This window comes from Nansenia antarctica (assembly GCF_963989245.1).
Source record: "Nansenia antarctica genome assembly, chromosome: 15".
NCBI lineage: Eukaryota > Metazoa > Chordata > Actinopteri > Argentiniformes > Microstomatidae > Nansenia > Nansenia antarctica.
The window spans coordinates 66586-94258 of NC_137685.1; the positions used below are offsets into that span (position 1 = coordinate 66586).

The 27673-nt window shown below is 43.9% G+C and overlaps 2 protein-coding genes across 2 annotated transcripts; one reads left to right on the forward strand and one right to left on the reverse strand.

Annotated features, from left to right (window-relative positions):
- Positions 1-11865: 11865 nt before the first annotated feature.
- p4htmb (prolyl 4-hydroxylase, transmembrane b) lies at positions 11866-15623 on the forward strand (the record flags this gene model as incomplete). The annotated part of the gene is made up of 9 exons (XM_080545736.1): positions 11866-12474; positions 12559-12640; positions 12763-12953; positions 13066-13162; positions 13573-13735; positions 14090-14275; positions 14766-14856; positions 15025-15148; positions 15418-15623. The coding sequence occupies exons 1-9, from the start codon at positions 12157-12159 to the stop codon at positions 15621-15623; spliced, it is 1458 nt and encodes a 485-aa protein (XP_080401862.1). The 5' UTR covers positions 11866-12156.
- Positions 15624-18987: 3364 nt separating this feature from the next.
- On the reverse strand, positions 18988-27622 carry slc26a6l1 (solute carrier family 26 member 6, like 1; the record flags this gene model as incomplete). The annotated part of the gene is made up of 19 exons (XM_080545737.1): positions 18988-19005; positions 19449-19591; positions 19666-19720; positions 19930-20328; positions 20658-20768; positions 20945-21037; positions 21130-21199; positions 21306-21412; positions 21549-21644; positions 23354-23431; positions 23660-23773; positions 24628-24775; positions 24909-24991; positions 25247-25399; positions 26175-26339; positions 26497-26672; positions 26857-26967; positions 27075-27214; positions 27483-27622. The coding sequence occupies 19 exons, from the start codon at positions 27620-27622 to the stop codon at positions 18988-18990; spliced, it is 2400 nt and encodes a 799-aa protein (XP_080401863.1).
- Positions 27623-27673: the final 51 nt, after the last annotated feature.

Below are 27673 nucleotides of genomic sequence, written 5' to 3' on the forward strand. Positions count from 1 at the left end.
TGGGCAGAAAGAGTGATACTATAGGCATACATGACTTGCACTGGGCAAAATAATTACACCACCAAGCATCACTATTGTAGTGTTTGGCAAACTGTTGCGTAGCTGAGTGAGCATTGGTAGATCCTACTAGTACAGACTTTACACTCACACAGGCTTTCTCTCTCTCGCTGATCTCCTTATTTCAGGTTCTGGATTCACTACACTTGTCTTTATGAATGAGTTAACATTATTTATTTAAAATTATTGAGATCAAAACAATGTACATTAAATGAACAATACCGTTTAAATGCGTTTACGTAGCACTCATCTGATACACTGCAATACTAATGTATGAACACGTGAGGGCGCCATCATCACGGCCATATAGCAGAAACACTAGGCACGGCGCCATCTGGTGGTCAATTGTCGTCAGCACAACACAAAGCGAATTGGCGAATCCAGAACTTCATGAGAATATTTCCTATTCAGTGGTTGAAACTCACACACATCTGGCACTCCGAATTGTTTCAGCAGCAGAATAAAAAACTGTTATATTTTCCAATGTTTTTATTTATATGAAAGGCCTCCTATTATTGATGAATGTATCCAGCTGTGTAGCAGCACAGTAACATTCCACTCCATGGAATGGAAAAGCAGTGGGATCACCAGCGCCCTCATGTGGACAACATCATAACCTGCAGCCTGCCACCTGGGTGCACTGATACTGTAGCTAAAAGGAGGAAACTAGACTCTCAAACAGTCTGGATAGAATAATGGGGTGACATACGTTTTATTGCATAAAAATAGCAGGAATACAATGACCATTTTAGAACAGGAAGAATGGTTGAACTGACTCAGGCTGTAGAGCAAATATAATAATATCAGTTTTCACATGAATGTTTGGCAGAGACTTTTGGCTATGTTTTGTTGATAGCAAAACATGTCTAATATTGATAATCTGACTCCAATGTAATTATAACTATGTGCCTAGTTTTTTCTCCTCATACAGGGTTAGGGTTACACTGGTCAGATCGCTGTCATACAAAATCTCTGCTAGTCTGAGCAGAACAAGGATAGCGGGAGGATAGAAATTAATAATATTAGTGTTTCTGTGTGTCAAAGCGGGAAAAGCAAGGCTAGATGTATAAAAATAAATGATGTATCAATTTCTTCCCCGTGTATAATACTGAAGGTAAATGTACAGCAGCGACAACCTTTATCAATGTTCAAACCTTTAAAAATGAAAGTGTTGAAAAAAAAGTTCTGTGGAAAACAGCTGGCCACAGCACAGTGAGAGGGCTGCCACACGGTACACGTTTATCATGAATGAAAAATAATAGGGATGTCCCGATCCGATACTGATATCGGATATCGACCCGATATTGGTCCTGAATGCTGGATCGGGGATCGCACCAGAAAAAAAAAAGGCTCCGATCCGATCCTACTGTCATCCGCAGTCAAACTTATGTGTATAAGCGATGAGGAAATAAAAACAGTGAACAGAAACACGTGTCGCAGAAATGCTTCACGCGAGTCCTATATGCGCTTAAAATGCGCATAGCGCTTCACGCGAGTCCTATATGCGCTTAAAATGCGCATAGCGCTGCGCTGTGTGCTTCCGGTTTAATTACAAAGAGGTTAACCCTATATGTGCCTGACGTCTAACAACATTCAAATGACTCTAACTTCATATTTTTTCGGATTTCAATGTATGACACATCATTTGAAAGCTTATGATCCGTAGTTCCAATCCACAACACGTCGCATTTGTTGCTTTAATAAAGGCTGGCAGTCTTTAATTTAACTGTTGTTGGTGTGGACTATATACTGGGGAGGTATTTGTTATTATTCAGAGGTCAAAAAATGTATACAAATATCGGATCGGTATCGGTATCGCCGATACCCGAAGCCCAGGTATCGGTAGTGAAAAAGTGGGATCGGGACATCCCTAAAAAATAACAAACCGGCTAACCCTTTAAACTGAAACAAAAACCCGGAATTGCTAAACGTCAAACAGTCCAAACTTAAATAAAAAGATAGTAATACGTCATTGTCGCACGCTCTCCAAACACACAGCCAACTCTGCCACAGGTGTCTGTGGTTTCCTCTCACTCATTCAATCATCTGTCACGCCCCCGTGCACTTCCTCAAACTAAACAACATTTATACAAATTAATCAATGGGCAGAAAGAGTGATACTAGAGGCATACATGAATTGCACTGGGCAAAATAATTACACCACCATGCATTACTATTGTAGTGTTTGGCAAACTGTTGCGTAGCTGAGTGAGCATTGGTAGATCCTACTAGTACAGACTTTACACTCACACAGGCTTTCTCTCTCTCGCTGATCTCCTTATCTCAGGTTCTGGATTCACTACACTTGTCTTTATGAATGAGTTAACATTATTTATTTAAAATGATTGAGATCAAAACAATGTACATTGAATGAACAATACTGTTTAAATGCGTTTACGTAGCACTCATCCGATACACTGCAATACTAATGTATGAACACGTGAGGGCGCTATCATCACGGCCATATAGCAGAAACACTAGGCACGGCGCCATCTGGTGGTCAATTGTCGTCAGCACAACACAAAGCGAATTGGCGAATCCAGAACTTCATGAGAATATTTCCTATTCAGTGGTTGAAACTATCACACATCTGGCACTCCGAATTATTTCAGCAGCAGTATAAAAAACGGTTATATTTTCCAATGTTTTTATTTATATGAAAGGCCTCCTATTATTGATGAATGTATCCAGCTGTGTAGCAGCACAGTAACATTCCACTCCATGGAATGGAAAAGCAGTGGGATCACCAGCGCCCTCATGTGGACAACATCATAACCGGCAGCCTGCCACCTGGGTGCACTGATACTGTAGCTACAAGGAGGAAACTAGACTCTCAAACAGTCTGGATAGAATAATGGGGTGACATACGTTTTATTGCATAAAAATAGCAGGAATACAATTACCATTTTAGAACAGGAAGAATGGTTGAACTGACTCAGGCTATAGAGCAAATATAATAATATCAGTTTTCACATGAATGTTTGGCAGAGACTTTTGGCTATGTTTTGTTGATAGCAAAACATGTCTAATATTGATAATCTGACTCCAATGTAATTATCACTATGTGCTTAGTTTTTTCTCCTCATACAGGGTTAGGGTTACACTGGTCAGATCGCTGTCATACAAAATCTCTGCTATTCTGAGCAGAACAAGGATAGCAGGAGGATAGAAATTAATAATATTAGTGTTTCTGTGTGTCAAAGCGGGAAAAGCAAGGCTAGATGTATGCAAATAAATGATGTATCAATTTCTTCCCCATGTATAATACTGAAGGTAAATGTACAGCAGCGACAACCAATGTTCAAACCTTTAAAACTGAAAGTGTTGAAAAAAAAGTTCTGTGGAAAACGTCTGGCCACAGCACATAGTGAGAGGGCTGCCACTAGTGATGGCGAGATGAAGCCGACGCTTCGGAGCGTGTGTCGAGTAACAGAGGCAGATTTTTGTGAAGCGCGTACCGAGGCGTGTGTTGATGACGTATATGGTAAGAGTGACGCTTCGTCTTCCGGCCGTACCACGTGACCGATTCGGGAAGTGGCTCTGATTTGGCTCGAGACTCGAAACATAAAAGGGACAGATGAACGCAATGGATTCCCCCTCACAGTTTGTTGACTTGCGACTTTATAGTTTGTTTGTTTGCAATCTTTTGGAGCTTCTTTTTTTTGCGATGGAACCAGCGAGAAAGAGGTGGTATTCCCCTGTCTGGGAACATTTTGATCTGATCTCTCCTAATAAGGTATGCACTATGCACATAGTAATAAATAATAACTAGTGTACTATACTGTAAATAAATGTGACTACACAGTGTATCGTCCCTTGTTCTAATGTCTTTCTTCTAATTTCTGCTATTGTAAAAGGTGAAGTGTCTGGTGTGTTCAAAAGAACTTGGATACAGCAATAACACTTCATCTATGCTGAGGCATTATAGAGCCCTGCATGAGAACAAGGAGACCAACCAAGGTGGACCAAGCTCAGGTAAGCCTTTTTAGGATGCAATGATAAGACGGCATACAAACATACAATTACAGGGTACGTTTTTATTAGACAACATTAATTTATATTTTAAATATGACTAATGAATGACATCTGCAATTGAATACTGCTTTTTTTTTCGTCAGCACTGAATAATGATGTGGATGAGGCCTTGGTCAATATGGTGATTGAGGATTGCCAGCCCTTCACCATTGTGGAGGACAAAGGGTTCAGAAAGCTTGTTAAAGCTTCCAACCCTACCTATGTTCTCCCCACAAGGCAGGTGTGTATGTGAGCACATGAAGCATTTCTCCCCATTTCCTCCTAAATTTCGTTGTTTGGTACCTGTACTGTAGCAATGACAATAAAGTCCATTCATTCATTCATTCATTCATTCATATATGCCATTCCAAGAGTGTTCCCTTCTTTCCTTTAGGCTTTGAAAGCTATGGTGGAGGACAGATATCAGGAGTCCAAGGAGAAAGCCAAAGCCATTGTGTTGAAGGCATCTGCAGTTAGCTTGACTACAGACATGTGGACCTCCATCAACACTGATGCATATCTGGCTGTGACCTGCCATTTTATAGATGAAAGCACCTCTTTGCACACTGTTGTTTTAGGGGTGCTGCATTTCCCTGATGCACATACTGCTGTGAATTTGGCCAACGTCAAAGCAGCACTTATGGCCCAGTGGGGTATTACCACCAAAGTGTCTTGCATGGTGACGGATGGCGCAGCAAATATGGGTGCTTGTGCCAAGGAGTTGCACTTGCGTCACACAATTTGTGTGGCGCACACTTTAAATTTACTTATAAAAAAGGCTATTAAAGAAAACAACGTGTTGGCTGACATCCGGGTAAATTCTCAGAAGATGGTGGGCTATTTTAAGAGCAGCACCAATGCAAAGGTGAATTCCTTTCTTTCATTGCAATATTCTAAATGACGCTGTTTGGTTTAAGTTGCTGCTGCAGTGACTCTTGAATTAATCACTTTTTGTTGGCAAATTTTATAGGAGAGGCTGACACTGGTGCAGGTGCAAATGGGCCGGCCGGCACTGAAGCTGATCCAAGAGGTGGATACACGCTGGAACAGTACATACCATATGCTCAGGGGTGCACATAACTTTTTGGGGCCAGTGCTCAGAGGAGCACCTAGGGATGCTGCTTGATGCACCCCGAGCTCGCGAGTCATGACCCGTCCCACAGGATGGATAAAAAAGGGATACATGGATAACTTATATTAGCAAAATGACATTTATTCATAAATAAAGATGAACGAACAAATGATTGTGTGCAAAACAAAAGAAACAAATGCAAAATCAAATGACTGCTCTTTAAGCATGAAAGTCTGTCAGACTCCTTTAAACACAATGAAATCAACTGACATCTCTTTAAGCACTAACTGAATGTCTGTTCTTTAAACACAATGAAATCAACTGACATCTCTTTAAGCACTGCTCTGTTCTGTAAACACTGAAATCAACTTTTCAACAAAAAGTTACAGCCTAAGCATTTACTTATGCTACAAGCTTAATCATCATCATCACTGCTCTCTTGACTGCTGTTAATACTGTCCTCAATTTCAACCATGGTAGAGGATGTTGTAGGGAATGTAGGCTATCACTTTAAATAGCTCATTATTTTGATTGTGCAACAAAGTTTTTTTTTTTTTCTTCTAATAGAATTCCCAACCATATCCTGGGTCAGGGGTCTAGGTGCGATAAGGAAGCTGTAAAACAAACATCTGAACGTTTGAAAGCTTCAGAGAAAAGAAACGTGTCCCTTGGTGTTGTTTTTCCTTTTAGCGATGAGTCGTTCGGGACTGAATGTTCACGTGTCGGCGTGATAACCATGCGATGCGCGATACGCGGAATGAAAGTACGAGTCACGATACTTTCCGAATGTTTTCGTGAGGGGAGTCGCCGTGGTCGTCGTCGGTGGGTACATTGTGGTCATGAAAGGATATGGTATTGGTATTAACGGGCAGTCAGCAGTAGGAGTTTTGAGGAAGTCAATTCCTCTCCCAGCGGTCCAGCTGTTGGTGCGCAAGAGCGCGTTCATGCCGCTGATCTGCCGCGCAGCATGCATTTTGGCGACGCATGCGCACCAGTTATGTGCACCCCTGCATATGCTGCAGCGTGTGTATGACCTCAAGGAGCCTATAGCAGCAGCTTTGGCCGGCCTACGTACTGACATTGTCCCACTCACATTGGAACAATATGACATCATCGCAGAATGTCTAAAAGTGCTAGCCCCATTCAATGATGCCACAGTTGAGCTGTCAGAGGAGAAGAGAGTGTCCGGTTCAAAAGTTATTCCTCTTTTATCCATGCTATACCACACACTGGAGGAGGAGGAAATGGGACGTGTCCAAACACAAGAGAGCATGGCAATGGTTGAGAGTCTAAGAAAACAATTAAAGGATAAGCTGTACTCATTGCAATCGATGAGCGTAATGTCACTGGCGACACTGCTTGATCCACGTTTTAAAAAGATAGGATTCTTTAGCCACAATAAAGCAGCAGGCCGAAAATAGGCTCATTTTGGAATGTGCTACCGTTATACGAAACAGCGCCGCCTCCTCCTCCTCATCACAACCCCCCATATCAGAAGCTTCGCAGCCTGTGACTCAAGGTAAAGTATACTGGATACATTCTAATTGTCTTATTGTATATATTCACTGACACTGACAGCCTGTTTTAGGTAACAAACTGTGGCGTCGTTTAGACACCACAGTCCGGCAGGCGAGGACCCAAAATGTAACTGCAGACGCAACAGTGGAGGTCCATACCTACCTGGCTGAACCAAACATCGAAAGGATGCAGAACCCCCTACAGTATTGGGAAGAACACAAACATGTGTATCCTAATTTGTATAAACTTGCCGTTAATTATCTATGTATCCCAGCTTCATCTGTGCCCTGTGAAAGGATCTTTTCTAAAGCAGGTGAAATCGTCTCAAAAAAAAGAAACCGCCTGAAGCCCAGCACTGTGGAGAAATTGTTATTTTTAAATAAAAATGAATAAATGAATAAAATGTTGTTGTTCCTAGTAACACAAGCACATTTATTCAATTCAAAGCTTCACACACCAAAGCCACGGTGTCATTATCACTCTGCCTGCTATACATTTATTGTCCACTTGATAGCGCAGTAGAGCAAATGAAGCAACATGAAGCTTCGGTCCAAGTGTGACGCAATTTGATGGAAAGCTTCAACAGTTTTGATTGATTGATTGAAAACTTTATTAGAAGATTTGCAGAAGTAGGTACATGAAAGTACATATTACATACAAGGTCAACTAACAGGATAAAAACCCAAGAAAGCCACTGGCTTATTTCAATTGGGGTCCTTGATTCAAGTTGAGTTCAAGAAGCTTAATCTCGCCATCACTAGCTGCCACACGTTACACGTTTATCATGAATGAAAAATAACAAACCGGCTAACCCTTTAAACTGAAACAAAAACCCGGAATTGCTAAACGTCAAACAATAGTCCAAACTTTAATAACAAGATAGTAATACGTCATTGTCGCACGCTCTCCAAACACACAGCCAACTCTGCCACAGGTGTCTGTGGTTTCCTCTCACTCATTCAATCATCTGTCACGCCCCCGTGCACTTCCTCAAACTAAACAACATTTATACAAATTAATCAATGGGCAGAAAGAGTGATACTATAGGCATACATGACCACCATGCATCACTATTGTAGTGTTTGGCAAACTGTTGCGTAGCTGAGTGAGCATTGGTAGATCCTACTAGTACAGACTTTACACTCACACAGGCTTTCTCTCTCTCGCTGATCTCCTTATCTCAGGTTCTGGATTCACTACACTTGTCTTTATGAATGAGTTAACATTATTTATTTAAAATGATTGAGATCAAAACAATGTACATTGAATGAACAATACCGTTCAAATGCGTTTACGTAGCACTCATCTGATACACTGCAATACTAATGTATGAACACGTGAGGGCGCTATCATCAAGGCCATAGCAGAAACACTAGGCACGGCGCCATCTGGTGGTCAATTGTCGTCAGCACAACACAAAGCGAATTGGCGAATCCAGAACTTCATGAGAATATTTCCTATTCAGTGGTTGAAACCAGTGGCGCCGGCAGGATTCGATTTCATAGTACGCACAGAAACGTAAAAAACTTTGCAGAATTACTTTATTTATTTATTACAAACTACACATTTTGGGCACTTGCGATCCATATACAGCACCCGCCGCAGTATTTCAATCACTAAAAACAGCGAAGTCGCTGCCAGAGCTCCAGGTCGGTGATGTCTACATACATCTTGTGGAGAATCATTCCCCTCACACTGCCGCCAGGATGAAAGCGAACAAAAGTACAGACAGTTATCTGTTTTTTCGATCTGGATGGGTCAATAATGCTAATGTTAGCTAGCTAAAGGACCTACACAACCAACTCCAAGCGGGTAGCGTCCACACCCACAACAACAAACCATGTCAGAACGATTATGCAAAGATAATGACTAAAAATAGAATAACAAGGCTAGTCAAAGTCAAAGTCAGCTTTATTGTCAATCCAATATATGTAAAGACATGGATTATATGTACAGTCAATCCAATATATGTACAGACACAAGATTAGAAAATACCGTACCTATATATACAAAAAATACTAGATAAAAGATTTGAAATGTGCGGTACAATGTACAGGGGTGGAATACAATATGAACAATGACAATAGTGCAATAGTGGTAATTGGCTCAGTATAATCGAGTAAAGTGGCTAAGTAAATAATTAAAATCATCAGTGTTTACTTGAGCTTAATCTTCTCCTCTGAGTTTTTCTTTTTCTGACGGAATTCTGTAGAAGCCCAACCCAGGGTCGTCTCCTCGTCGGTTAGTGCACCCGATTGCACAGCAACTATCCAGCATTTTGTCAAACAACTAATTACTTGGTAAAAACCTGATAAAATAGCTGGCAGGCAGCGGAAGAAAGATTTGTTTTGCCCGCCAGGTGGGCGTTCCCCTTATGCCGTGACGACACGTGCAAACAGCATGGTGACAGCGCACCTCGAAACACAGATGAAAACAGCCCAGGTGACAGCGCATGCGCACCTAACACATGGGGGAAACAAAGGGCCTATTTGGTGACAGTGACAGCGCACCAATACATAGGCTAGCACCGAAACGAGAGTTTTGCACTCACTTTAGGCCTACAACACACACAGCAGCATACACGTTTCAACGACCAGATATGTGACAATATAGGCTAGCCCAGACAGAAGCCGCTGCACCACTTAACAATAAAAGCAAGACCAAACCAATCCGACTGGCAATAAAATCATAAAATGTTCCTACCTATTTGAAGTGAAGTCTGCGCCTCCCCGTTGCATCAAACTCCAGCAGAATGGCCTCCGCATCAATAGGAATATCATGATGTATATTCATAAGGGCAAGTCCACTCAGTCTCTTGTCTGTCATGCTGTTCCGGAGATATGTCTTCAAGCGACGTAAACAGCTGAATGAACGCTCGGCACTGGCAGTGGACACGGGCATTGTTAGGAGAACCTTCATGACAGTATGCAGGCTGGGGTAGAAGTCTGCGGTTAGTCTCAGAACTTGTCATCTCACCGTCAGCCACTCTGGTCTCTGCAAACAGTTGGTTGAGCACAGCACTGCAATAGCACATGTTCCTACCACCGTGTGTCTGTTGAACTGAATCCTCCACTGTGGAACTGCAGACTAAAGGGAGTGGTGATTGTTCAGGTGAGCTGCCTGCTGGGTAATTAGTGAATTGATTTCAGCTGTGCAGGCCCTGACTGTCATCTCATGTTTCTCCTCTGGGGGGAGTGAGAGCCAAACCCATGTTGGGATGGCTGAGTTTCTCGAGGGAGGAAAAATTGGGCTCTTTTTCCTTGTTTGTGACGGAATGGTACTGTATTTGGTTTCTTGTTGAGTTTGCCAAGACACTTGCTCTTAATTAACAAGCTGATCAATGTTCAAATTAATTACAAGATTTCCCCCCACCTAATTCTGACCTCTTAAATCCTATGAATGACTAATACTTCTAGAGTAAGAAGTAGAAGATTAAATGTCATAAATCCATTTTATTTTTCAGCATACAGAAAGCTCAGGGCTGAATCCCACGTCAACCAGCTGAGAGCCAGGAGCCAGGACATTGTCTCTTGGCAGGTTGAATTACAAGTTGCAACTCTGCCCTAAATGTTTTTTCTTTTTTGAAGCGCAAGGATGCAAAGGAGTGACAGGCAACGCTTAATGTGACAGTAAAAGGCAGTTATACCATATGAATGTCTTGTGAAATGTCTACTTTGTGTGAGCAGTGCACAGTGGTCAACTACAGATGATTGCACACTAGTGTTTTTTTTTTTTTTATCTCTCCGAGATAACATTTACATCAATATACTGACACAATACTGGTAGACTGTAAATTAGTAGAATCATAGAAGAATTAAGTTAACAATCTGTGAAATGCGATGACCAAAGTTATTGAAGATTCCACCAGGGGGCAGTAACGCACATGTTTCTGTTCTTTCTCTCTGTTTGCTGTTCGCGCGAGAGTATAGACACAGATAGGAGAAGCCAGAGAGTTCACTCCGCATCCATTACCGTTACGTCCGCTGTCTGTGGAAAAAGCACATTGTCCTTATTGATTTTAGCTTTGTAATATCCAGGGTCTTAACTTATATTTTCGCCGCACATAATGTAACATGTTGTCTAATCGGCAAAAAAGACTTTATTTAAGGAGAGCAACTGTCCGACAAGACCCTCTGCCCTCGTGAATAATAGTGTTTAAGTAAGTGGGAATTTAGATATCATGTTATTGATGTTTTTATCAGCTGATACGGCTGAATAAAACATTTGTGACACAATTTTAAATATATTCCCACTTACTTGCACTTCGCTGTGCAGTTACTTTCACAAATGTATATGACAAAATATGAAACCTATCACTGATAAAGCTAGGTTGCTAGTTTCCGTGGTAAACAATGGCTACCATTGGACCATCTTCTAATTATCCAACATCTTTGTTGTGGACGAGCTACGTCACTACGGGATGCCGCAGTGGCCAGTTGTCAGCGCGATGGCGTCTTATCTGCTAGGGAACAAATGCTGCAGTGATATTTATGGCAGAAATATGTCTGGAAAAGGATGTCTGCATATTTTAACGAATACTCATATTTATAAATGACAATTGCACTCACTACTGGATATGGATAAATCGTACAGGTTTTGAAAATGCTGACGTGTGAGGGTTTATAGGGTTAACCTGCAACGTAAACAAGACGTCCTGCGTCTCAGTCTGACCGCAGCGCTCCTGTGGTTCTGTGGTTCTGTGGTCCTGTGGTCCTGTGCTCCTGTGGTGCTGTGGTTCTGTGGTCCTGTGGTCCTGTGCTCCTGTGCTCCTGTGGTGCTGTGGTCCTGTGGTCCTGTGGTGCTGTGGTTCTGTGGTTCTGTTCTGTGGTTCTGTGGTTCTGTGGTTCTGTGGTTCTGTTCTGTGGTCCTGTGGTCCTGTGGTCCTGTGGTCCTGTGGTCCTGTGGTCCTGTGGTTCTGTGGTCCTGTGGTCCTGTGGTCCTGTGGTCCTGTTCTGTGGTCCTGTGGTCCTGTGGTCCTGTGGTCCTGTGGTTCTGTTCTGTGGTCCTGTGGTCCTGTGGTCCTGTGGTCCTGTGGTCCTGTGGTCCTGTGGTTCTGTGGTCCTGTGGTCCTGTGGTCCTGTGGTTCTGTGGTCCTGTGGTCCTGTGGTCCTGTGGTCCTGTGGTTCTGTGGTCCTGTGGTCCTGTGGTCCTGTGGTTCTGTGGTTCTGTGGTCCTGTGGTCCTGTGGTCCTGTGGTCCTGTGGTTCTGTGGTCCTGTGGTCCTGTGGTCCTGTGGTTCTGTGGTCCTGTGGTCCTGTGGTCCTGTGGTTCTGTGGTCCTGTGGTGCTGTGGTTCTGTGGTCCTGTGGTGCTGTGGTTCTGTGGTCCTGTGGTCCTGTGGTCCTGTGGTTCTGTTCTGTGGTTCTGTACGTTACTGTACATTTGATATGACAGTCAGCCAGCTACTGTAAATCCAGCTTCTAGTAAGACAGAATCAAACGCTGTCTCATAACGGTAATAACTAGCTAGTCATCAACTTCCATTAGGTCTTGAGAAGATGTTTGAACCTCAGGAAAGCGACGATGACACCGGTCCTCCTCCTCCTCCTCCTCCTCCTCCTCCTCCTCTGGCCAGGGTTAGAGTCCCGCTGGAGAAGAGCAGCGTGTGTTCGCGCTCCTACTTCATGGTTGTCATGGTCTTTTTCCATGTTTACATCATCAATGTCATTCTACTACTTCTGTACGTGCATTACAACAACGGTCCAGGAGAAATGACTCCGGGTCGGGATGAGGCCAGCAGTCGTCACACTGAGGCCCAGTCACAAGAATCTGGATTTCAACGTGACATGAACCTTCCACGCATCGAGGGGATACGGGTGAGATAAGGCTTAAGACAATGTATATTGTGTATTATGGTGCAAACTTAAGTTTCGTTAAGTAGTCATTGTTTTGTCTGTCAGGTCGGACATGTCCAGAAGGTGTCACTTGTGCCAAACAGAGTGCACGAGATGCGGACCCTGAGTCTGAAGCCCTTGCTGTTCGGTGAGACTCCTGGCCCTCCTATGCCCTGAGATGTGGGTTTATGTCATCAATCTGGTTCAATTAAATGCTCTCCAAGATTCTGTGTTTATGCTATATATCTCTCTGTGTGTGTTAACGTGCAGAGATCCCTGGGTTCCTGTCTGAGCAGGAGTGTGCTGTGGTGCGGCGGCTGGCCCAGGTGAAGGGTCTGATGGACAGCCAGGTGACGGTGCCCGAGGGCCAGGAGGAGCTGGCGGAGCAGCTGAACCTCGGCCCCGAGGAGATCTTCAACCTCCTGGATCTCAATCAGGATGGCCAGCTGCAACTCCAGGAGGTGTGTGTGTGTGTGTGTGTGTGCGCGCGCGCAAGCACGCGTGCTGAACATGAATGTATTTGTCGTGCATTATGTGTGTATCCATGTGTTTAATGCCTCTCGGCTCCCACAGATATTGACCCATTCACGGGTGCGAGATGGGATCTGGCTGACACCAGAAAATCTACGAGAGATCTATGCTGGACTTAAAGCCGACCCAGATGGAAATGGTAAGAGTTAGGGTTAGGGTCAGGCTTAGGGTTAGGGTCAGGCTTAGGGTCAGGCTTAGGGTTAGGGTCAGGCTTAGGGTCAGGCTTAGGGTTAGGGTCAGGGTTAGGGTCAGGCTTAGGGTTAGGGTTAGGCTTAGGGCTCCTATTCTACTATACAGTAATAGAGAGAGCACCATAAGGCCCGCGGCCCAGATCCGACCCACCTATCAATTTAGACCATTCCTTAGACCAGTTTTAAACATTACCAAACATATGCAAAGAAATCCATGCAAAAATCTTCCGCTAAAATGAGCCTGAATCAAATGTCAATAGAAGAATTCAGGGGCAACATTACCCACAATCACAGCCTCTGTGTCAGTGTACAGGATGTGCCCTCTGTGTGACGTGTAGGCCCTCTGTGTGACGTGTAGGCATGCTGAGCCTGGACGAGTTCCGGCTCCTGAGCGGCGATGCGTTCCAGCGCTTCCTGCAGCAGCGTGGGGTGGAGAGGAGCCAGCTGGTGAGGAACAGCAGACACACCTGGCTGTACCAGGGCCAGGGAGCGCACCAGGTCCTCAGGGACCTGAAGAAGAGGTGAGGAGACCCCTAACCCTAACCCTGAAGAAGAGGTGAGCTAACCCTAACCCTAACCCTGAAGAAGAGGTGAGGAGACCCACTGCTGCCCTCTAACCCTAATCCTGACTCTACTCTGTCCTCTAGCAGCCTGGCATCATTCAATCAAACAAAGGAAATCACCAATGGATTTATTTTGAATATGGTGTTTAACATGTTTTCAGGGGCTTTTAATTTTAATTCAAACCTTATTTTGTTTGTTTTAAGATAATTCAAAACAAATGTCACCACTGAAGTGGCAGTTGATTAAGATGTTCATCCTATTCCCCTCCTGTGTCTGTAGGGTGACTCCTCTGACCCCTCGTGTGTCTGTAGGGTGACCCGTCTGACCCGGCTGCCCTCGGCCCTGGTGGACCTCAGCGAGCCCCTGCAGGTGGTGCGCTATGAGGAGGGGGGCCACTACCACGCCCACCACGACAGTGGGCCCGTCTACCCAGAGACCGCCTGCACACATACCCGCCTCGCAGCCAACACCTCCACTCCCTTTGAGACTTCCTGCAGGTGAGAGAGGCCTATGGCACTGATAGGTCAGGTTTAATCAACCAATGACTGGGTCCACCGGTATATGAGCATACTGTACATGTGTGGTGAAAATGTACTATGAATATGTGAGTGTGTGTATGGTAGCTTGGTGTGCTTGATGCATTGTGTGTTGTATGGCTATGTTTAGGCTTCATCAGTGGCATAACAATGACTGGCATGTTACTGTGAGTGGGGTTGCCCAGCGTTAACATAGCTGTTATGTTACGTATATATAAGATAGTTTGTCCATCGTGTGGGTTTGTTTACCTAGGTACATCACAGTTCTAACCCTACCCCTAACCTTTGACCCTAACCCTAACCCTACCCCTAACCCTAGGTACATCACAGTTCTAACCCTACCCCTAACCTTTGACCCTAACCCTAACCCTACCCCTAACCCTAGGTACATCACAGTTCTAACCCTACCCCTAACCTTTGACCCTAACCCTAACCCTACCCCTAACCCTAGGTACATCACAGTGCTCTTCTACCTGAACTCTGTTGAGGGAGGCGGTGAGACCGCATTCCCTGTGGCAGACAACAGGACCTATGAGGAAGTGGTGCGTAATTTGGGGTGTCTGTGAATGAGTGTGCACATTATGTCTGTTTGATTCATCTCTATATACATACTGTATGTGTTTATGTATGTATGAGTATGTGTATGCATATGTATGTGTCTTGGTCAGTAGTGTTATTGAGTCTTAGTGTTTATGTGTTTGTGTTTTTAGTCTCTGATCCAGAACGATGTGGATCTTTTGGACACCAGAAAGAACTGTGACAAGAGTAACCTGAGGGTGAAGCCCACTCAGGGGACGGCAGTGTTCTGGTACAACTACCTCTCTGACGGACGAGGTACACTGATGCAACATGCTACCTAACCCTAACATGCAACATGCCCCTCAGAGACAAAGGGTAACCCTGTACACACAATTACTGGTATTGAGTCAGTCACTATATTTTATAACATCACTACCTTTCAGGCCAAAAATACAAATACCTTGTTTTAGTAAAGGTTATCAGGACACCTGTTGTAGAAATATTTAGAAAAATAATACCCACTAGAGTCTATAGTAGTTGTCATGTATACAGCATCAAGCAGCTACTTTTGTTTTTCCCCATAGGTTGGGTAGGGGAGCAGGATGAGTACTCTCTGCATGGAGGCTGTGTGGTCACCCGTGGGACGAAGTGGGTTGCCAATAACTGGATCAACATCGACCCAGACTACCAGCGTCAGGCTCGCTACCAGCAGCTGGTCTCACAGCAGCAGGAGGATGAGGGCGAAGAGCCAAGCCCTGAACTGTACACAGACACCCACCAGGACCTGTAGCCTAGCAACCAAAAAGAATGACCTCCCACACCTTGTCTTGAGTCCCAAAGCTACTCCCTTCGCCCCTTGACCCAACTTGACTGTCCTGTGCACAACTTCCCATAATTCCCCCTGCGGCCAGTACAGAGAGAGATATTCAGGGACTGTAGTCATGTTGGGTTTATGCAAATGTCAAGGGAAATGAGATTCAAATTGTTTTAAATGTCCATGTCTTTGTGTTAAGGTTTCCTGTGTTAATGTTACTTTGAACTGAATTCAAGCTATTCCAAACCTTTTTTACATGAATGCAAAATGTACCTCTCCTCTGAATGTCAAAAAACATCAATATTACATTTTTATGAGGTGGAATTCTTACTGTAATGCACCTATTGTGGGAGAAAATGTGACCAGCGAAAAGGTACCATTTGCATGTACTATATCAGATGTTAAGTGAGGCTTTTTTTTTTTTACATTATGGTCATAAATAACCATAGCCAATAGAAAAATGACTTAGACAGATTGTCTCTTGTTTATTTATTATTGTATATCATAACTGCACCAGGTAGGATTGGGAGTATATTTATTTGAGTATTTATTCAGTTTTGTTCACCTTGTTTGTGTCTGTTCCAAATTGCACTAAATCACTTTGCTCTGTTCCAAATAAACACTTTACATTTTTAAATAAACGGTATACATTATCTTCCTTATTTTAGCATAGTGTAGGAAGTGTTAATTCATTTCTGTCATCAGTATCAGAATATTGCCCTTCGTCAATAACTTAAGTTACCTAGTAACACCTCACTGGAGTTCTCTGGGATGAACATAGCAGGTCTGCGCTTGTGGCTCTACGGCTAACCCTAACCCTCTACGGCTACGGTCCAAAGTGACGCAAATTTCAGAGCTGCCCTAAAAACGAAATTAATCTGACCGACCCATAATGGCAATAGCCTATATTCCCCAGCTTTGTCACCCTGACAGTACTGTTGGTATTCTGAGGATAGTGTATGAGTTACAGGATCTTTAATAGAAATAATGATTAACGTTATACATGTTCTCTGCTGTAAAACTATATTTACTTTTTACTTAACTTAAGCAAGATAGGGGCCTGTCCTAATAACTGAAAAGTATCTATCTACCAAACCATACTATTACTAGTTCTGAAAAGTAACCAGAAGTAATGATTATCTCAATCATTATCAATCAAGCTCATAAGAACTTGATAGCATTGATGAAATTGATGGGAAAAAAAGAAACTGCTGGACTGAGCTGTGCATTGCATGAAATATTTTAATTAACACATATTCACATTTTAATTCTATATTACCCTCAATCAACCTCTGTAATCTTAAAATGAAATTATCTAATTTTGAAAACAGTCATACCAGAATAAAGATAAACAAAACATGCATCCAGCAAGCATCCTTTTAGAAAATAAAATGGACCCTGACCTTTCTCAAATTCTTTTAAACTTAATTCCCTTGTTTTTCCACCTTTCCAATCAGATAAAAGGGTCAACACAATAACTTCTGTCTGGTCCATCATAAACATCTATGATCAGTTCTATGATCAGTTCTGTCCAACCATGTTTGTTTTAGGGTCATTTGGCCTGAGGATGTCCATGGGTCTTCAAAATGTGGCACTGCACTGCATATCCTGTAATTACATATTTAAACATGCATATCCTGTAATTACATATTTAAACATGCATATCCTGTAATTACATATTTAAACATGCATATCCTGTAATTACATATTTAAACATGCATATCCTGTAATTACATATTTAAACATGCATATCCTGTAATTACATATTTAAACATGCATATCCTGTAATTACATATTTAAACATGCATATCCTGTAATTACATATTTAAACATGCATATCCTGTAATTACATATTTAAACATGCATATCCTGTAATTACATATTTAAACATGCATATCCTGTAATTACATATTTAAACATGCATATCCTGTAATTACATATTTAAACATGCATATCCTGTAATTACATATTTAAACATGCATATCCTGTAATTACATATTTAAACATGCATATCCTGTAATTACATATTTAAACATGCATATCCTGTAATTACATATTTAAACATGCATATCCTGTAATTACATATTTAAACATGCATATCCTGTAATTACATATTTAAACATGCATATCCTGTAATTACATATTTAAACATGCATATCCTGTAATTACATATTTTCAGAGTTGATGAATTTGTTAAAAGCAATGTATTGTCTTCTGTTCAATAGTTGTACAGTTGCAATCAAAATTATTCAACCCCCATTGCATATTAGGCTTATTGGCTAAATGTAACATTTTTCAGCTGTTTGCAATAAACAAAGTAGACAAGAACAGTTTAAATAGTTCAATAAAACTAATTACCATGGTTTTTATCCAAATTCAACACAAAATGCTACTTTTAATCACTACTGCAGTCTCAAAATGATTCAACCCCCTGTCTCAAGCACACTAATCAAGGGCTTGAGATAGAACACATAAATACCAGGACTGGCTCAGGGTTAGAGCAGGGATGAGCAGGGCCACATGGAGGAACATTGGGCCTGACTGGTCAAATCGTGGCACAATAACTTAATAATAACGACAACTTCAGATAGTTTTCTTTGTTTTACTTTGGTCCAAAATAGCACATTCTGAAAATGTCACAATAATCCTCTTATTTGAAAAAAAGCATTTGACATTTCAAGAACACAGATAAGACACACGCTGCCTCAGTGATTGGAACTTTAGACTTCGTCTCAGTGTATCTACAAAGCCATAACACTTTAAGCCACACACACACACACACACACACACACACACACACACACACACACACACACACAGACACACACACACACACACACACACACACACACACACACACACACACACACACACACACACACAGACACACACACACACACACACACACACACACACTGACACACACACACACACACACACACACACACACACACACACACACACACTGACACACACACACTGACACACACACACACACACACACACACACACACACACACACACACACACACACAGACACACACACACACACACACACACACACACACACTGACACACTGACACACACACACTGACACACACACACACTGACACACACACACTGACACACACACTGACACACACACACACACTGACACACACACACTGACACACACACACTGACACACACACACAGCCTATCTGGGATTGAACAAAATACAAAATAAATATTAAATGAATAAAAGTGATGAAGAATGAAGAAGGCGGTTGCACAACGCAAACCCAAGAATATGACTGAGCTGGAGGCCGTTGAGGAAGGGGCTAAGATTCACTAACCCTGTCAGACGCTGCTGTCTGGCTGTGCAGCACAGCAGAAGGTTATAACAGCAGAAGGTTATAACAGCAGAAGGTTATAACAGCAGAAGGTTATAACAGCAGAAGGTTATAACAGCAGAAGGAAGGAAGTATTGAAGATGCCTGTCATGAAGGGGTTGAATAATTGTGAGACTGCAGTACTAGTGCAGTAGTCATTAGTGCAGTAGTCATTAGTGCAGTAGTCATTAGTGCAGTAGTCATTAAAAGTAGCATTTTGTGTTGAATTTGGATTAAAAAAAAAAAAAAAAAACTTGTAATATTAGTTTCATTGAACTACTTAAACAGTTCTTGTGTAATTTGTTTATTGCAAACAGCTGAAAATGTTTATATTTTGCCAATAAACGTAATGTGCAATGGGGGTTGAATAATTTTGATTGCAACTGTACATTGCGTGTTGTATGTGGTCAAGCACATACAGTATCTTACCATGGAATACTCATCGCTGGGCAGTGATGCTCCTTGGCGGCCGAGACAATATAACACAGCATCATGGATGGTAACAAACAGATGTCCTTTAGTGATGGCCTCAGAGAAGAAGCCCCCGAGTTCTAACTGCTCCACTACAGACGCTGGACAGTGGACAGGAACATTAGTTCAAAATAACACTACAAATCAGGGATGGTTGAGAGCAGGCGTTACTTACCCTGACACCCAGCCATGTAGACGTGAACATCAATCTCACCAAAGTCTTGGAATATCTGTTAACACATAACATCTGTTAGAACAGGGAGAACTGACTCTGAGCGCTTCTCCAGTTAAAGAGGAATTATTACTGGAACACCTAAAACAACCCTCACCTAGTCACTCCTTCCACATTCGTATACATCTTCAGTCTGATAGCCCCTCTCTCTTCTCTCATACTGTATATCATCATTTACCTGCCTTCTTCATCACCCACGTTACTCACATTTCTCATGGTTTTGATGGCCACTGTGTCAATGAAGTTGGCAGTGGAGAGGTCCAGGATGATCGAGTGAATGTCCCAGGTCCACTTGCCCAGAGAACCCAGAGAGATTCTCTCCAGGTCTCGGCTGAGGGTGTCCTCGCTGCTCGAGCCCAAAGTGGTGGTGTCCCCGTCCTGCAGTTCAGACACTGACCCCAGGGTGGCGCTGTCAGGATCACGGCCCTTCAGGTACTCCCAGCTGCGAGGTGTTGTTGGCATAACAAACACCGTCCCGTTCTCTCTGCCACACGGCCGGTCTTCCACTGACTCCTCCGCATCAACACACGTGTCCCTCCAGTGCCCAGCCTCCTCCTCCACAGAGAAGACAGGGCCTCCCTGCTCTGCTGCTCTCTGAGCCTGGCTCTGCAGAATCCACACAGACACAACGTGCAGATGATGGATGCTGATGTCAGTTTACTGACTGTGTTTAGTCTCGCGGGGCCAGACATGTTGCATATGCTCCCTAACCCTAACCCACCTATCCAAACTTGGTGATTTGTGATTTTGTCAGTGGAGGTTAGGGTTAGGTCTGTCTGTAGAAGAAGATGTTTTTCTCCCTTCTCGAAGTTCTCAAAACCTGGATCATTATGTCCACATTAGCTGGCTTGAGACTAGTGTTTATATGTCACAACATACTGTACTACTAACTTTTCTCAGGATCAAATAGAATGCAGATTCACACAATATCTCACCTGTTTCTTGGCCTCCCTCCTAGCTCTCCTCTCAGCCCTCCTCTCTCTCCGCCTCTGCTTTGCCTCCTGTCTCCTCTTGTAGATAATCATCTTGCTGATGTCAAGCCCACTCTAAACATAGATACTCAAACTGTTATCCCAAATAGATTACAATGTGTCCTATAGATTCAGTAGACAGAGACTGAAAATGCAAAGAATATAACAACATGATGCGTAAAATAATGAGCAAATAGCAAAGAAGAAAGAAAAAGACTAAATGTCATTGAGCTGTAAAAAACAAGGTGAACCTTTTCTTTCAGTGCCTCCAGGTAGAGGTCAGCGTTGGCAAAGTACACAGTGGCAGACGAGTGGAAGATAGTGATGCCCAGCACCTCTCTCACCTGACATAAACAAAACAACCAGTTGTCTCTATCAGAGGTTATTGTTCATACTGTGTATTCTCCTGTGTATTATGAGCCATTCACTGCCTCACCTCTCTGTGGGTCTGCATATCCACATAGAGCTCAGTGCCGGGAACGTGCCCCAGAACAGAGTACCTCGGGCTGGAAGAAAGGCCGACAGGGCTCGGTACGGACATAAGGGACAAGGGTGCTTTTCTTCTTACATTTGACTAATTACTGTATATGTGTAATAAGCAAATTAGCTTACCGCTGGGTCCTGAAGATAACGGTTAGAAGGGCAAAGGCGATAGAGGCAGCCAGGCCTAAGTCCAGATTGAACAGCAGTGTCGACACCCAAGTAACCAACCACACCACCTTGGAATAGGACATTGATTTAACCACTAATAATTACTTTAAAACTGATTTGTCAATCAAATCAGGCAATACCGGTGTATATATTATACTAGATCCAGGTGTGATGTGTAGGGTTAGGGTAACCCACTGGCCTCACCAGATCAACCTTGCTGCTCCTCCACAGAGTGGTGATGTCAGAGTACTGCTTGAACATTCCCTTCAGGTTGACAAAGACGATGGCAGCCAGAACGGCCTGGAACACACAGCTGGGTTAGGGTTAGCTGATACACACAGCTGGGTTAGGGTTAGCTGATACACACAGCAGCCAGGACGGCCTGGAACACACAGCTGGGTTAGGGTTAGCTGATACACACAGCTGGGTTAGGGTTAGCTGATACACACAGCTGGGTTAGGGTTAGCTGATACACACAGCTGGGTTAGGGTTAGCTGATACACACAGCTGGGTTAGGGTTAGCTGATACACACAGCTGGGTTAGGGTTAGCTGATACACACAGCAGCCAGGACGGCCTGGAATACACAGCTGGGTTAGGGTTAGCTGATACACACAGCTGGGTTAGGGTTAGCTGATACACACAGCTGGGTTAGGGTTAGCTGATACACACAGCTGGGTTAGGGTTAGCTGATACACACAGCTGGGTTAGGGTTAGCTGATACACACAGCTGGGTTAGGGTTAGCTGATACACACAGCTGGGTTAGGGTTAGCTGATACACACAGCTGGGTTAGGGTTAGCTGATACACACAGCTGGGTTAGGGTTAGCTGATACACACAGCTGGGTTAGGGTTAGCTGATACACACAGCTGGGTTAGGGTTAGCTGATACACACAGCTGGGTTAGGGTTAGCTGATACACACAGCTGGGTTAGGGTTAGGGTTAGGGTTAGGGTTAGGGTTAGGGTTAGGGTTAGGGTTAGGGTTAGGACGGCCTGGAACACACAGCTGGGTTAGGGTTAGCTGATACACACAGCTGGGTTAGGGTTAGCTGATACACACAGCAGCCAGGACGGCCTGGAACACACAGCTGGGTTAGGGTTAGCTGATACACACAGCTGGGTTAGGGTTAGCTGATACACACAGCTGGGTTAGGGTTAGCTGATACACACAGCTGGGTTAGGGTTAGCTGATACACACAGCTGGGTTAGGGTTAGCTGATACACACAGCTGGGTTAGGGTTAGCTGATACACACAGCTGGGTTAGGGTTAGCTGATACACACAGCTGGGTTAGGGTTAGCTGATACACACAGCTGGGTTAGGGTTAGCTGATACACACAGCTGGGTTAGCGTTAGCTGATACACACAGCTGGGTTAGGGTTAGCTGATACACACAGCTGGTTTCAGACGCTATGGTTATAAAACACACTGCTTCATACTTCACCATCACATTCTTGAATAGACCAAGGGCCTCATTTATAAAAAAGTACTTGAACGTCATCTTTGACTTGCACTTAAGCACATTTTTCTAAACGGACGTAAGCATTATTTATAAAAAGGGCTGCGCTTGTTTAAAATTGCGTACGTCTGTAGTTCTATAAATACCAAATATACTTGAGATTGAACGCAGGTGTTTACGCCCTGTCATAGCGGACACCAGTGACCACTGGGCGAGCTTCCGAGTGTGGCTCACATGCCTGTAATAACTCTGCATAACCAGTAGGTAATGTGCGTAAGTCAATACCTGACGTAGAGCTACAATTGTTTCCACCGTCAAATTGACTCACGTTGACATTTTATAAATCACTACTTTGACGTTGTTTTCTACATACGATCAAATTAAGATCCTTGATCCAAAGTAAGATCCTTGATCCAAAGTACTTTCTATAAATGAGGCCCCAACTCTCACACATTACTTCTGTCTTCCACTGACACACAGTGAGAAGTTGACCCTTAGTTGACCCTTACTTTAGGTTAGCAGAGTAGTTAGTTAGTTGACCCTTACTTACTTTAGGCAGCTCCTGGAACATCGGTCCAAGCTTTAGAACCGTCACCAGCACGATGACAGCAGAGGCCATTCCAGCCATCTGGAATAAAAATAACTATTGTAAAACACAAGTCCACTATTTTAGACCATACAGTATAGATTCATATACTTTTAAATCATTCAAACGTCATATGTTATTTATTCGTATTTAGCAATCACTATTATTGAGAATGATGGATTGGAAAAGTGCTATACAAATAAAAGTTATTATTATTATTATTATTATTATTATTATTATTATTAGAAACTTGCAGTGATTTCCTCTCACCTGTGTTTTGCCTCCTGTGGTCTCCTGGATCAGACTGCGGGACATGGAGGAGCAGACAGAGTAGCACTGCAGGAACCCGCCCACTGTGTTACTGAGGCCCAGAGCCACCAACTCCTTCAGCAGGGAGAGGTTAGGGTTAGGGTTAGGGTTAGGGTTAGGGTTAGGGAGGGTGAGGGTTAGGGTTAGGGAGGGTTAGGGAGGGTTAGGGTTAGGGAGGGTTAGGGTTAGGGAGGGTTAGGGAGGGTGAGGGTTAGGGTTAGGGAGGGTGAAACAACAAGAAGAAGCAAGAATTTGTACTAGGTCTGGTACAGTATGGAATGGTATGTTATTTATTTATTTGTTTATCGGGATCCCCATGATGTATGGTATGGTATGCTGTGCTGTGTGGTGGTGTGGTGTGGTGTGGTGTAGTGTGGTGTTGTGTTGTGTTGTGTTGTGTTGTGGTGTGGTGTGGTGTGGTGTGGTGTGGTGTGGTGTGGTGTGGTGTGGTGTGGTGTGGTGTGGTGTAGTGTGGTGTGGTGTGTGTGTGGTGTGGTGTGTGTGTGTGTGTGTGTGTGTGTGTGTGGTGTGGTGTGTGGTGTGGTGTGTTGTGGTGTGGTGTGGTGTGGTGTGGTGTAGTGTGGTGTTGTGTTGTGGTGTGGTGTGGTGTGTTGTGGTGTGGTGTGGTGTGGTGTGGTGTGGTGTGGTGTGGTGTGGTGTGGTGTGTTGTGTTGTGGTGTGGTGTGGTGTGTTTTGGTGTGGTGTGTTGTGGTGTGGTGTGGTGTGGTGTGGTGTGGTGTAGTGTGGTGTTGTGTTGTGGTGTGGTGTGGTGTGGTGTGTTGTGGTGTGGTGTGGTGTGGTGTGTTGTGGTGTGGTGTGGTGTGGTGTGGTGTGGTGTGGTGTGGTGTGGTGTGGTGGTGTGGTGTGGTGTGGTGTGTTGTGGTGTGGTGTGGTGTGGTGTGGTGTGGTGGGATGGGGTGATGGGTCACCTGGTTGCTGTCCACTTTGTAGCCGTGTTTCAAAGCGAACGTCTTCCCCAGGGAGATGGAGATGGCGTATCCGACAATGGCCAAGGCGAAAGCGTCCCCAATAACCTCTCCAAATAAGCTAACATTCGGTACGCAGGGAGGACTCAAGCTGGGTATGGCAAGAGACAGTGGAGGTCAGGGTAGTACAGCAACACACACACACACACACACACACACACACACACTCACACACACACATACACAGGTATGTGTCATTACACGCCTTCACTCTGAATACTCACCCACTGGGAATCTGGCCCACTACTGAGATCGTGTAGTTGCTGTTGAGGTAGGTGTATGATGATAGCACAGTCGCAGCTACGATCTAGTCACAATTTTAAAAATAACAATAATAATAATAATCCTCTCAATGAAAACTGTGTTAATCATTCAGTGAATGTAGACGAGAACCTAGTCATTCATAAGCCAAACATGTCCTAATCATTAGTTATGAATCCCCTGTTTCTGCCATGTAAGACACTTTGAGAATAGTCAAAATAGCTGACTCGGCTGTAAGAGGTGCATTCTATCACACATCTGCTTTCTAACACAAAAGGACAGGGTTAGGGTTAGAACTCACTGTGATGAGCTCCACTGGGATGGGGACAGGCAGTCTGGGGCTGAGGGAGGAGTTGAGCTCCTTGGCTGCGATGAGGAACACCATGGACACGGCACTGACCAGCAGGGTGGGGAGATGGGTCTGGGGCAGCAAGGAGCACACGTCCACCAAGGTCTGAGGATAAGAGTAGGGGTAGTGGTGGTCTAGTGGATAGTGAGTTGGACTTGGGATCGGAAGGTTGTGAGTTCAAATCCCGCCTGAAGCCACACCACTACTAGTGTGCCCTTGGGTAAGGCACTTAGCCCTCAGTTACTCCAGGGGGAATGTCCCTGTAATTCGTAATTGTAAGTCGCTTTGGATAAAAGCGTCTGCTAAATGGCAAAATTATTAAAATTAAAATTAAGAGTTACACGAGCTGACTGCAGGGTCCAGCCAGAGCTAAAGATGCAAGATCTTTATTTATTTCCACAGCTAAGTGTCAACTAAATCATCATGGTATTCTATTACACACAGTAGAGTAGGCTACATTACACAAAGACAAAAACACACTTGAGAAGTGTTCATGTGATCCACAGAGAGAGAGAGAGAGACAGAGAGAGAGAGAGAGAGAGAGAGACAGAGAGAGAGAGAGAGAGACAGAGAGAGAGAGACAGAGAGAGAGAGAGAGAGAGACAGAGAGAGAGAGAGAGAGAGAGAGAGACAGAGAGAGAGAGACAGAGAGAGAGAGAGAGAGACAGAGAGAGAGAGAGAGAGACAGAGAGAGAGAGAGAGACAGAGAGAGACAGAGAGAGAGAGAGGTTTGAGTCATGTGTTTAACAGACCTGGGTTACATTGGTACAGTACGATGGAAGCAGGGGCAAAGACAAGCTTAATCAAGCACATCCCAAGTTTTTCAAATATTTGAAACCATTTACTCATCTTTTGCCCATGGGTGCTTAATAATACTCACATATACCAACGCCAGCGGCCCGTTAAACCTCCTGGGTGAAACTCCAAAGATGTACTTGAGCTGCGCCACCACAGCGTGAGCAGCAGCTGCCGTGGTGTAGGCCCGGACCAACGGCTCAGATAAGTAGGTACCGACAAACCCAAACCTCAGCAGCCCCAACACCACCTGAGAGTTCATACATCACATGTACTTCACACAATGTTGTCATAGTAACGATCATCCACAATGACACTTTCCCTGATTCATGATATAACATTTGGACTATCATGCATTAGTAACATGACCAGAAACATCTTACTGAGTGAGAGCTGTGCATTCAGACCTGGATCAGTCCTCCCAGGACAGTCGTAGCAGCTGCCACCTGGACCCTGTAGGCGTCTCTGGCTGTGATGTCCACTACTGCTGTGTTGTTGGTCCCGTTCTGGATGAGGAAGTCTATGTCTGGTGCTAATCTCTCTGTTACACTGCCCACCATAATACTCAACACCGCAAATGTGCCTGGACGGAAACACACCATAGAGTAACATACATACACACATACAGTAACACACAAACACACATACAGTAACACACAAACACACCATAGAGTAACACACAAACACACCATACAGTAACACACAAACACGTAAAGCATGAGAGTATTTATCTTGTTCATTGCATACAACCAGCCCAAACCACCTACCTATGGAAATGTGTCTGGATGTCCCAAAAAAGAAGTAGACTAATGCAGGGTAGAGGGAAGTATATAGCCCAAACACTGGGGGTAAGGAGGCCAGCAGTGCATAAGCCATACCTGCGGAGAGAAACAAGGAAATTGCTTATGAGCCTCAATCAAACTGGCCAACAAACCACCAGCATTCCTTTGGCACCTTGATGGGTTAGGTCCCATAGTGGTCTTACCCTGTGGCAGGTGCATAATGCCCACGCTGATGCCAGAGATGAGATCGGACATCCCATAGTCCCATATGGAGTACCTGGGTAGCCAGTATAACACAGGCAGGCAGCCCACCACACTTCGCTTCAGCTTGGGTACAGAGCATCTAACAGCAGGAGAGAAAGAGAGAGAGAGAAACGGGGAGCAGGATAGGAAGAGAAATAGAAAGGGGCCAAGTTAAAATGCATATTGCAGCACAGTGGCACCCTAACCCTAACTCCAATCAAATCCCAACAGGCAGTGACAAAGCCACAGGATCAGTTAGCTGGGTTGATGCACCAACCTGCTCATCATTTAAATTGCAGATCTTATCCCATCTATTTCTAACATTAGAATCTCATGTACACGCTCAAGCAACAAGTTATTTGCTTTACCTAAGAGAAGCTTTCAGACGCTTGGTCAGGGGAGGGTTGGTGTCAGCGTAGTTCCTCCTCTGAGCCACATCCTCCAGCCCCTGCTCGTCCAGCACATCCCTCTCTACCTTGTATCTCCCAGTCTTCCCACCAGCACCCATGGCACCTTGTCCTCTCCCTCAGTATGTCCAGACAAGTTAGAATCTCTCACC